The 12,604-nt window shown below is 42.5% G+C and overlaps 1 protein-coding gene across 1 annotated transcript; it reads right to left on the minus strand.

Annotated features, from left to right (window-relative positions):
• Positions 1-2,721: 2,721 nt before the first annotated feature.
• Positions 2,722-11,448, minus strand: rergla (RERG/RAS-like a). Its single transcript, XM_084079706.1, has 6 exons — positions 11,292-11,448; positions 10,794-10,850; positions 7,128-7,201; positions 6,189-6,337; positions 4,644-4,785; positions 2,722-3,726 (listed from the first exon to the last, which is right to left on the minus strand). The coding sequence occupies exons 1-6, from the start codon at positions 11,341-11,343 to the stop codon at positions 3,583-3,585; spliced, it is 618 nt and encodes a 205-aa protein (XP_083935832.1). The 5' UTR covers positions 11,344-11,448; the 3' UTR covers positions 2,722-3,582.
• Positions 11,449-12,604: the final 1,156 nt, after the last annotated feature.

Consider the following 12,604-nt stretch of genomic DNA (forward strand, 5'->3'; position numbering starts at 1 on the left):
TGTGATAAAACAAGGTGTTTTAAGCTCAAACTGTCAGTCACACTGTACTGGACTTATGAGTAATGTTGGAGGATTGATCCTGCATGGAAAAGATTAAGATGTCATCATAGTGTGTGTGTGCGTGCGTGCGTGCGTGCGTGCGTGCATGCGTGTGTGTGTGTGGGTTGGCTGTCATAACATGCAGGGCTCAGGCTGCGTTGACGAGGCCTAATCAAGCCCATATGGAGGCCACACACACACACACACACACACACGCACACGTATTACTAGCAGATCTACAAGCTCACAGCGCGTTGCGCTGCACCACGCTACCCACAGCTCTATAGGGCCCCAACAAATTAAGGGGAAACACACAGAGGGTATACGCAAAAAAAACGTGATGTTTTATTAACAAAGGGTGAAAATATAGGGTAAAGCAAAAACAATTAGGTCCCTACATAAAGTGGCAGGGAAAATTGCTGCTCAAATTAAGACTAAGAAATGCAACCAAACACAAAGTGGCCGTTGCTGTTCTCTTCCATGCATGAGGAGGATGAAGCAGGGAAGGGCAGGTGTTTTTATACTTTATACGTGGGGAGATAGTGGCCAGGTGTCTCCCCTTCCCCTCATTACCTCTCCTCTCCAATCAGCACCCTGCAAAACATTTAGGCCCAAGACAAACAAAAAAGAGAGACCTGCCATCTCCGGTTTACTTCCTGTATCTGCGTGACGCCATTCTTTAGCCCCATGGTCACTGAAATAAATATTGGACCTTACAATGTCTATTTGTATTATTCCAATATACCTATCTGGTCCTCACAAGTACAGTTATACAAGTTCACACACATGCACACATGCGCGCACGCACGCACGCACGCACGCTGCCACCGCTACATCAAACAGATTCCAGCGCTGTGTGTAGCAGGCAGAGAACTCCTGACCTTATTATGGATCAGTCAACGTTTGCTCTGGTCTGCTGGGTGTAGCTACCCTGCACGATAGGGGTATTTTCACCCATTTTATTGAAGGGATATAGCCCTATCTATGCAGCATCTCATTTTCGAGGGGGTCCCGCCATGAAACTTGAACAACAGACATGGATACTATACAATACAAGTACACAGATATATTCATACAGAGAAAGTGACATCTGTGTCATTTTAGATTTCTCTGGCTATTGAAAAATAGCAGATACACAAGCTCATACCGTGGCACTCGGTGCCGCGCTATGAGCTTATAATCTTGGGGGTATACATATAATCTTGGGGGTTCTTGACATGAAAAAGTTTGAGAACCATTGATACAGAAACATACGTTTTTCAAAAAACTGTAGGATTTACAAGACATTAAGTAGAATCCCCAGAGGATTTGAGTTACAAATGTTCACTTTATAAAATATACTGTATATATTCAAAGATATGCACAAATGTCATGTCAATGTCATGATCTACAAGCTCATAGAGCGGGCGTTACGAGCTTGTAGATCTGCTATTTTTGAATAGCCAAAGAAATTACAGAGATTCTTTCCCGGTCTAAATGGATTAAACAACTGAAGAGAAAGAGGGTACAGTACAAATACATCAGTGTATAGGCCTATATTCCACATCTATATTTCACATCTTGAAGTTGTATCAAGATGTGAATATAGGGAAGTCCTGAAATTAGCGTGCTGAAATGGAAGCCATTGTTCTTGCATTAATAAAAACAAAGGAAATAAAGTTTGATTTTGCTTGAAAATGACCAAAACTGCCTAACGATGATGTCACTGGTAGGCTGGTTTCTGAGCTATCACAGCCCTCTTCTGATAGGGAACAGACCAAATAGAGAAAAATGGTGCTATCTTATCAGTGGTGGAAAGTAACTAAGTACATGTACTCAAGTACTGTATTTCTTTAGCCTACTTTACTGGAGTATTTCCACAATACTTTTTACTTCTCCACTACATATCAGAGCCACTACAATTATTTAAAAACTTGAATTACTAGTTACATTGTAGATTTTGGTTATTATTACAAAACACAAACTAACCACTTCAGCCTTATATATTCTTCGGCTATTTGAAAGTAGCCGATCATAACGCGTCGCGATGTGAGCTTGTAGATCTGCAATTTTCTAAAGACCTGTATACATTTTGAAAACTTGCAAAATGAGACATTCAGCATAGTGAGCACCTTTAGTTTTGTTCCATTATGTATATTTTGATGCCAGTACTTTTGTACTTTAAAGTGAATTTTGAATAGAGAACTTTTTCTTGTGATCTTTATTGCGGTATTGATACTTTTACTTAAGTAAAAAATGTGAGTACCTCGTCCACCACTGCCTCTTATAATGAGCATTAGTGAGGACCAATTATATGATGATAGGTTGAAAATGGGTGAAGTGCTCCTTTAAGTTCCTGCGTTTGGTCCTGACTGTAAGCTCCAATGTGACATTTTTGTCCGTTTAGGTCACCTAGTGCTCTGTAGGATAAATATATAAGTATATAAGTACAGGTTAATGACGCTTGCCGCTACGTAGAATGACTTCCATATGTCTGCTGTTATTACACGTTTGCCTTTTTTTTTTTTACTTTTACCCTTTGAAACGGACCGTTGGAGCTTTTTGATCACGACAGCTGGACATTGTGCTGTATAGAAAAAAACATTACTAGTCAAAACATGGTTTTATTGACAAAAATGCATATACATGCTCATATGTTTGTACAAAAGGATAAAATATTTTTTAAAAGCTTGATTGTTTGTTTCCATTTTTGGTTCCTTGCCAAGTAAATTGGGGTGGGGGGTAGCACAGAAATACAGACAAATAAAATTGGTAATAAACACATTCATACAATTTTCAACATAGTAGATGTGTACAATGACAACACATTTTAACAACACAAATCTTGTATGAGGCTCCCTGGCACAAAATGTTTTCAGATGGGTTCTGCGGATAAATATCTTGACATGCAAATATGTGAGAACCACTGTGGGTATTAACCCACTTAAAACCCCAGCATCTGAATCCTGGAGAAAACTCTTACCGGAAATAGGAGATCTACGAGCTCGGCTATTTTCGGCAAATATATTTAATGTACAGTAGAACTAAAAGACACTAGTATAAAGCTCTGAGGGACTCCGATCAAGAAACTTTGGGTGTTTAATAAGTGTTTCAACAGAAAGCGCAATAATGTGCACAATAATATTAATAAAATAATACCATCACTGCAACATAACTGCGACGCTAGGGTTCATAAGTCAGAATACTACTGTAACAACGTATTTTTTAAAAGCGGCACTATGCAACTTCCTTTTTAGAAATAAAATGTATTTTTTTATGGTAGAGTAGGCCTATGTTAATACAATATAACTTATACAATTGGGGTGGTTGTATTTTGTCTCATTCCTCTTCTATTGAGACATTTAAATCGTGTCAAAGTTCATGTCTCACCTAGACACGAATAACCTGAAGGTCAAGATTCAATGAATCCCCGGAGTAAGCAGGCAGGCTCGATTAGCTCAATGGTAAACAATTCAGCACATGCACAGGAAACCGGGTTCAAATCCAGGATAGAAGAGGAAAGTTACATGGTGCAGCTTTACTGGGAACTCGAACCGCAGACCATCAGACCGATTTCCTCCGCTTGCCGAAGACGTTGTTGATGAGCTTGGCCATGGACTTGGATCCGCTGGGGCGCCGCCGCCGCTCCTTGGCCTTGCCCCCCATGTTGGCGTTGTGCGCCATCTTGGAGAACATCAGCGCCACCTCCTGGGACAATTTATAATTACAATTTCACAATATAAGGCTGATTTATTACTTAGTTGCGTGTCGGTGTAGTTGCCAGGTAAATAGCAGATCTACAAGTAGTTCTCCTATTTACGGCATGCAATACCAGCATGCAACTAAGTATGAATCAGGCTTTAGGCATTTGGCAGACGCTCTTATCCGGAGCGACTTACAGCAGTGGTTCTCAAACTTTTTCATGTCAAGGACCCCCAAATTGACACTTATTAGCCTGTGGACCCCCATTTAAAAAGATATGCCAAGGACCCCCATAAGAGAAGATTTTTTTTACGGCTCTAGCAGTGATTTTCAACCATTTACTAACCCTTTCTATCTCTGGGACACCAATTTATATTGTAGAATCTATCTTAATGTAACTCCGAGAGTGTACAAATGCATTACATTTGTACACTCTCTGAGTTACAGACCTATAAGGGTCCATTTGGTTCCTAACTATGTATCATTTAGCTGGGGACCCCCTGGAACTACGCTACGCAGCCCTAATGGCCTGCGTAGTTGTAATACATCGTCTCTGTCGGGTGGAAACCTCATATGTCCAAAACTGTTACTTTTCAGGATTCAAATTAAAAATTGCAAAAGTAGCAGATCTACAATAATCCCCCCAAAATAATCATATTTGAACTGAGGGGCCCCACCCTAAAGCACTTGGAATTGTAGGAGTTGAGGCATTACATTTAGTTTGACTCGGTTGACTCTTTCTGTGTTTTGCCTCTTTCTTATATTATTTGACAATTTGGTATAGTAGTGTAGTTTGTTGATATACTTTTGATGCAGTTTTTTCTTTTCTTTCTTTTTCCGCCTTTTTTCTCAACCCACAGGTTGAGAACCACTGATCTAAATGACATTCTGTACACATTGTGGCCAATAAGAACAGAGCTAACCTGGTAGTGCTCGGCGGCTGACAGCTCGTAGAAGTGGCAGCGCGTGTCGGAGGCCAGGCGCTGGCCCTCCTCGCGTCGCACCTCCCTCATGTGACACAGGTCCTGCTTGTTCCCCACCAGGAACAGCAGGGGGTCCGCGTCCCTGTCGGGACACAAGCCAGAGGAAAGAACTGAGTGTTTGCCAGCTTTTGGAAGAGAAAGCCCAAAAGAAGCAGCTATAGGCCACATGAGCACTTTAAACCTATACAGTATTCTATTGGCTATAAGCTCACAACGCGATGCAACCCGTTGTGAGCTTGTAGATCGGCTATTGTCAAATAATCTTGAAATACTTTCACTAAAAAAAATCTTGTATGGGGGTCCCTGCCACAAAATATTTTCAGGCGGGGGTCTGCGAACAAATGCATATTCATTTGGGGGTCCTTGACATGAAAATGTTTTCATGAGCCCCCAAATTAATATGTATGTGTCTGTGCGTACGCATTACAAATAATTCACATTTCTCAAGATTTTTTTGAAAATAGCAGATCTATAAGCTCACAACGCGCCAGGATGCGACACATTGCGAGCTTGCAGTTCTGCTATTTTCAAATAGTATATGATGATACGATGTAAATAGCCGATGCTCATCTGGCCTATTAATAGTCGCTTCTTTTGGGCTTGTTTTCATAGACCTGGTTGCTTGTTTCTCTTGCAAACTCTGGCAACACTGGTGGACAGTAACTATTACTTCAGTACATTAGTTTTGCGTGGGCACAGCCAGTTACATAAGCTATGGTGTAGCATGGCCGTGTGAGACTACTCAACGAGGTTACGTAAGAAATGTTTTGGCGTTTCGGTTGAGTGAACAGTTTAATATTACTGCTGCTCAGACTGTACACTGTAGTGCACCGTTTATTTACCTGTTGCATTTGAAATAACAGGAGAGAATCACATCACATCTGTGCGTTGAGAAACCAAAATAACCTGTGTTCCAATGGATTTAATGTAGTTATCATTATTTAGTCACAAGCTCTTGTTTATATTTATAAAACCCACACAGACCCCCCCCCCCCCCAAAAGGAGCAAAGGTTGAAACTGAAGGCAAACTAATAAGGTTCCGTATTCATAAGGTTCTGCATTCATAAAGTTCAGCATTCATAAGGTTCTGCATTCATAAGGTTCAGCATTCATAAGGTTCAGCTGTGCACTCTGGAGACGTGCACGAACCCACCGTGCACTTTGGAGAAACATTTTCAAACATTTCACCACCTAAACCCTCAATACTTGACCTTTGGCTCTGTACTTGGTCTTCTCTTTTTTCCATCTACATCAAACCTCCAGATCTGCAAGCTCACAACGGCATTGTGAGCTTGTAGATCTGCTATTTTCGGCTAATGTTTTCCCCTCAGAATAGGGACGCTGCTAGGGTTCAAGTGGTAAATGTAAAAAAAATCAATAATATTCCTATCACACAAACATTTGTGTGATAGATGTAATAACTCTGAGTGCCCCCTAGGGGTCCCGGACCCCCTGTTGAAGACCATGCTGTGATTTCAGAATTACCTTTTGTTTAGCCCCAGGTGGATGTCTCTGATCAGGTGGAGGATGGCTTTGGCGGTCAGGAAGGAGGAACGATCACTGATGTCATAGATCACCATGAAGCCATCCGCCCAGCGGATCTGATCGTTTAGCGTGGACTTCCCCTCACAGGCCTGAAAGACAGACAGACAGACAGACAGCTCTATTTATTAAATCACATGTTAGCGTACTGGAAAAGCAGCAGATGGATATTTAGCAGTGGTCCACCACAACCCCTGATCCTGATGATGTTTGCAGATCTACAGGCCTTTTCACAATATTTATCTATCAAACTGTGTAATGCCTTCAAATCCAAGTGCTTGTCAGGGTGGGGGGGTCCCCGCAGTTCAAATATGATTATTTTGGGGGGGTCACAGACTGAAAAGTTTGGGAACACTTGAAAAAGATGGAGATACAAGGTTTGAGGCCGAAAGTGACAATATCTTCAATCAAAACCTACATTTAGAAAGTAAAACTAAATAAAGTACAGATACTGCGTTCAGGCTCGTTATTTAGAATGACCCATTTCACATTCATATTATTGGATTGTAATTAGTAATGCATTGATGTGCTCATAACTTTGCAGCTGGCGGGGCTGAATTTAACTACTTTATGTGCTGCTGGGTAGATTAACCTATAATAACACATCATCATTTATCACTTAATGTATGTTTTGTATTAATAATCTACATGTGCGAAATAAATTGTAACGAAAGCTGTCACGTAACTGTAGAGTAAAAATAACAATATTTGCCTCTGATATAGGCTAGAGTGGAGTAAGTATAAAGTATCAAACAATAGGAACTCTTAAGTCAATTAAGTACAGTACTTGAGTAAATGTACTTGGTTACTTTCCACCTCCCCATTTAGCATGCTACTGTATCATCATGATAATGGTGTTACTTCAAGTTTAATTGGACTCACCTGTGAGCATGGATCATATAGCTCTAGGTTGAGTTGTCTTCCGTCCATCGAAAGACGCTTTCTGTAAATACATTCTGCATGGGGAAGAAACAAACATGAAACATCCATTATACATCTGTTAAAGGACCACTTCACACATTTTCAACATATCTTCATAATTGGTCCTCCTCACTAATGCTCATTATATCGTTGCTGTCGGGCAGAAACCTCCTATCTCCATATTCTAAATGTTCGTGTTTTTTTTTCTTTCGTAAATGAACGCCCTACTTGATCATGCTAACAGCGTCACACATAAGCATTAAAAGTAGGAGATCCACAAGCTCGAAACGTGGCTGTAGTTTCTATTAGCTTGGAACCCCCATCGATGATGTCACTGGTAGGCAGGCCTATGAACTGTCCATAGCCCACTAATGAGACATAGACTAGAGTAGATGGGAATTGTGCCATATTACAATCAGCATTACTGAGGACCAATTGTATGAAGAAGGTTGAAAATGAAAAGAAAATGAAGTGCTCCTTTAATCTCAGCTGCTCAAGTGTCCATCGTCACCACAGGGTGCCTGGCATCGACTATGCAGGTCTGAGTGAGTCATGTTGGTCGGGTGCCAGACATTAATGAACAGACAGAGAGTGGACAAGTTTCTGGTGAAACCGGATTATATTCAGATTAAAACAAAGTACACTAGTGTTGAGGCACCTTCAATAACAAACTGAGTCATTCTGAGTCATTCAACAAAAAGGCTAACACCAAGAGGGTACAAATGGGGTCGGGGTCCATTTGGTTCCATTTCTACCCTCTCAGAGTTAAAGGTGGCGTAAGTAATATTGTTTTGGTGTTCTGATAGTAATCACTGTTATAGTGTTTGTTCAGAAAATGTATTTACATTACATTACATTACATTACATTACAGTCATTTAGCAGACGCTTTTATCCAAAGCGACTTACAATAAGTGTATTCAACATAGGTAGGGAACGAAAACTACTAATCACCAGAAGTTTTAAGTACATTTCCTGCAAAAACAAGCAACCAAGAGTATACCTAGCGCTAAGGTAAAAGTGCAATATATCAGCTACCTACTTTCTTAAACAGATGAGACAAAAATGGCAAAATCAAATGAGCACGAGCTAAAACAAATAAGTGTATCGACTAAACAAGATCCAATAAAACAATACAAAAATAAAACAAGAGTTCGTACAACTAGTTAACAACAAGTAGGCCAGGCAAAGAGGAAGGATAGTGTTTCCTGAAGAGGTGGGTTTTCAGCCTGCGGCGAAAGATGGGCAGTGACTCTGCTGTCCTGACATCAGTGGGAAGTTCATTCCACCACTGTGGGGCCAGAACAGAAAAAAGTCGTGACCGTGTCGATCGACCAGAAGGACCGTTGAGTGGCGAGGGGGTCAGTCGCCCCGAGGTGGCAGACCGGAGTGGTCGGGCAGGGGTGTGGGCATTGACCAAAACCCGGAGGTAGGAAGGAGCTGTTCCTTTCACTGCTCTATAGGCTAGCACCAGGGTTTTAAACTGAATGCGAGCTGCTACGGGGAGCCAGTGCAGAGAACGGAGAAGGATAGTTGTGTGGGAGAACTTGGGGCGGTTGAACACCAGACGAGCCGCAGCTTTCTGAACAAGCTCCAGAGGTCTGATGGCTGATGCCGGAGCACCAGCAAGGAGGGAGTTGCAGTAGTCCAGGCGGGAGATGACAAGAGCCTGGATGAGCACCTGGGCTGTTTTCTCCGTGAGGAAGGGGCGAATCCTCCTGATGTTGTAGAGGAGGAATCTGCAGGACCGTGTCACTGATGCGATGTTAGCCGAGAACGACAGTTGATCGTCCAGGGTCACACCCAGATTCTTCGCAGTCCGAGTTGACGTCACCACAGCATTCTCAATGGTGATGGCCATGTCACGGTGAGGACAGCCCTTCCCCGGGATGAACATCAGCTCGGTCTTGTCCAGGTTGAGCTTCAGGTGGTTCGTCGACATCCACTCCGAGATGTCAGCCAGACAAGCAGCAATGCGTGCCTCCACTTGTGTGTCAGAGGGGGGGAATGAGAGGATCAGCTGGGTGTCATCGGCATAGCAGTGGTAGGAAAAGCCATGGGAGTGGATGACAGCACCAAGAGATGTAGTGTAGAGAGAGAAAAGAAGAGGACCCAGAACCGAGCCTTGGGGAACCCCAGTAGTGAGCCTGTGTGGTTCTGACACAGACCCTCTCAGCATCACCTGGTAGGAGCGACCCGTCAGGTAGGATGCAAACAGGGAGAGTGCAGAGCCTGAGACACCCATCCCCTCGAGGGTGGAGAGGAGGATCTGGTGGTTCACTGTTTATTAAAGAGCTCGAGAGATGGGGAGAATATGGAGCTTTAACTTTTTAACAAAACCTTTTTTGTTTTAACCCAAAAAAACATCACACTACCTTTAAATGAAGATGATGAAGATGATTCTGAGTCATTCTACATAAAGGCTAACTCCAAGAGTATACAAATTGAACCAAATGTTCCCACTAGGGGTATCAGTCAGGGCCTTAAAAGAGTAGTTCACCAAAAACATTACACATTTTCTATCAATCAATTCTATTTGATGACCGGCAGAGTCTCCGGTAGGAGACGGGTCTCCTACTAAGTCTCCTATGACCCGGTCATCAAATTATTGGCTCAGGAATGCGACAAAAACAAAACAATCTCCATGAATTCAAGGCTTCGTGGGGTGTGTTATTGATAGAAAATAAGTCTTGTTTTCGGTGAACTGCTCCTTTAACCCATTAAGACCTGGAACGCATCTGTGTCACTTAAGATTTCTTTGGCTATTAAAAAATAGCAGATATACAAGCTCATGGCGCGGCACCAAGTGCCGCGCCATGAGCTTGTAGATCTGCTATTTTTGAAAAATCGTGGAAAAATATTTTTAGAAAACATTTGTAGAATCGGCCTCAGGTCTTTTGTACACCCTCACGAGTAAAATGACAGGTCGTGGTCAGGTTTCTGAAACTTTTCTCCACGGCTACCATCAGACTGTTGAACAAGAACCTGTCCACCGCCTGTCACTATAAGCTGGCCATAGACTTTCCGGATTTTTACCTGTGGAAGTTATCAACCTATATGGTGTACCATCCTAGTTGAACATGATGGGGTGCTCCTTCCATTCCGACATCTCACCACTCCGACTAGTGGCTTCCGCGTGCGGTTAAGGTTAGGGTTAGGGTTAGGTATAGGGTTCGTCAACGTCGGAAAGGCGACATGTCGGAAAGGAGAAATGCACCCGAACATGATAATGTGTTGATGCACTTCTTGCACCTTGTAGTATGTCTAAATCTCAGGTACATACGTACCTGCTAATGTGGACCTACTGCATGCGTCGCCACCTTATGTCTAACCTCACATACATACTGTACCTGCTGGTCTATGCTATGTGTATACAGTATAGATATTTTTAGGTTTTTGCCTCTCCTTGACATGTTTTTCTTTAACTGTCTGATTCTATTTATACATATTTTTCTCCTAGTCTCCCCCTTTGTTACTGAAAGTAACAAAAACGGTGGAGCTTGCACAAAAACTAATTTCACCCACTTTGTTACACCCAGTAGACTGTGATGTCACAATAAAGTTGATTCTCATTCTGACAAATGAACACTCAGGATTTAACAGAGAACACATTGCTTTGTATACCGTACCTGTTGAAGAAGCATACTCGCCGATGAATCTCTTGGTTAGGAAGCGGACAATGAGCGCTGTGAACACAGTAGGTGCATTTTAGCATTGTCAGTTATGCGTGAAAACTAAAGGTCTGGAGCAAAAAGATGCATCTCAAGAATCAAGAAGGTTTAACAATAATACATACATATTAAAGGTAGGGTAAGTGATATTTTTTGGTTAAATATAAAGCTCTATTAGTCATTGTTGCTATAGAAAGTTTGTTCAGTAACAGGAGTCTCTCCAGCTCTCCATCTCTTTAGCAAACAGAAAATCAGTCATTTCTGGTGTTAAGCTTAGACTTTTTACAGGGACCAGTTAAGTTGCAACATCTTAACCACTTGAACCCCAGCATCCATATTTTGGGGAAACATTAGCCAAAATAGCCGATCTACAAACGTTGTGAGCTTGTGCAGAGCCAACTCAGGTCCAGTTTATTAAGTCTAGAGAGGGTGCTTAAAAAGTGAAGGACTTGTTACCTGATTTGCCCACTCCTTCACTTCCAAGAACTGCGAGTTTGATGTCGTTCATGTTTCCACAATTGTTATCGGCGCAAAATATAATATTATTACGAAAAATAATAACACAAAAACACAAAAGAAACAGCCTATTGTCCGACAGAAAAATCACAGCTTATTTCACGTTCCATCCTCTCCTCTCCTCTCCTCTCCTCTCCTCTCCTCTCTTGTCTCTTGGACTCTCCTCTCCTGTCTTTCTGATCTCCTCTCCTCTCCTGTTCTGTCTTTCCTATCTCCTGTCCTGTCCTGTCCTGTCCTGTCCTGTCCTGTCCTGTCCTGTCTTTCTTATCTCCTCTCCACTCCTCTCCTGTGAGTGCCTCTCCTCTCCTGTCTCTCCTCTCTTGTGAGTGCCTCTCCTCTCCTGTTTCTCCTCTCCTGTGACTGTCTCTCCTCTCCTGTTTCTCCTCTCCTGTGACTGTCTCTCCTCTCCTGTTTCTCCTCTCCTGTGACTGTCTCTCCTCTCCTGTTTCTCCTCTCTTGTGAGTGCCTCTCCTCTCCTGTTTCTCCTCTCCTGTGACTGTCTCTCCTCTCCTGTTTCTCCTCTCCTGTGACTGTCTCTCCTCTCCTGTCTCTCCTCTCTTGTGAGTGCCTCTCCTCTCCTGTTTCTCCTCTCCTGTCTCTCCCTCTCTGTGAGCAGACCAGCACTGCAGTGAGCCCAACATGCGCCCCAGGTTCTTTTTTATACACGACGAGACACTGCGCTCCTATTGGCCAGCTGAAGGGCTTTGTTTACAACACTGGTTCTCAAAGTGGGGTCTGGGGACCGCCAGGGGTCCTCTAGGCCTAGGGGTTCCAGGGGGTCCCCAGCTAAATGAATTGGTATTGCATCAAAATGTAAACTTGAATTTAAAATGTAAGTTTAACAACTTTAACGTTACCGTTATTTTCAAAGGAGAATTGTGAACATATGGAATGTTTTTTGAAACATTTTAACCACACCCACTTAAGCCCTATGCATGGGGGTCCCTGGCACAAAATATTTTCAGATGGGGGTCCGCGGGCAAACACATGGGGGGGGGGGGGGGGTCCTTGACATGAAAATGATTGAGGTTTACAAACACCATCCATCCTCAGTGACATCAAAGACACAGTGGTGGAAAGTAACTAAGTACATTTACTACTGTACTTGTATTGTACTTAGTACTACTTACATACTCTTTGGATGTACTTTTACCTTACTTGAGTATTTCAGTTTTCTCCAATACTTTATGCTATACATCTCAGAGGCATATATTGTACTTGTACTCCACTACAATTATTTGACAGCTTTCGTT

The sequence above is a fragment of the Gymnoscopelus microlampas genome (assembly GCF_963454915.1).
Source record: "Gymnoscopelus microlampas genome assembly, chromosome: 15".
NCBI classification, from domain to species: Eukaryota; Metazoa; Chordata; class Actinopteri; order Myctophiformes; family Myctophidae; genus Gymnoscopelus; species Gymnoscopelus microlampas.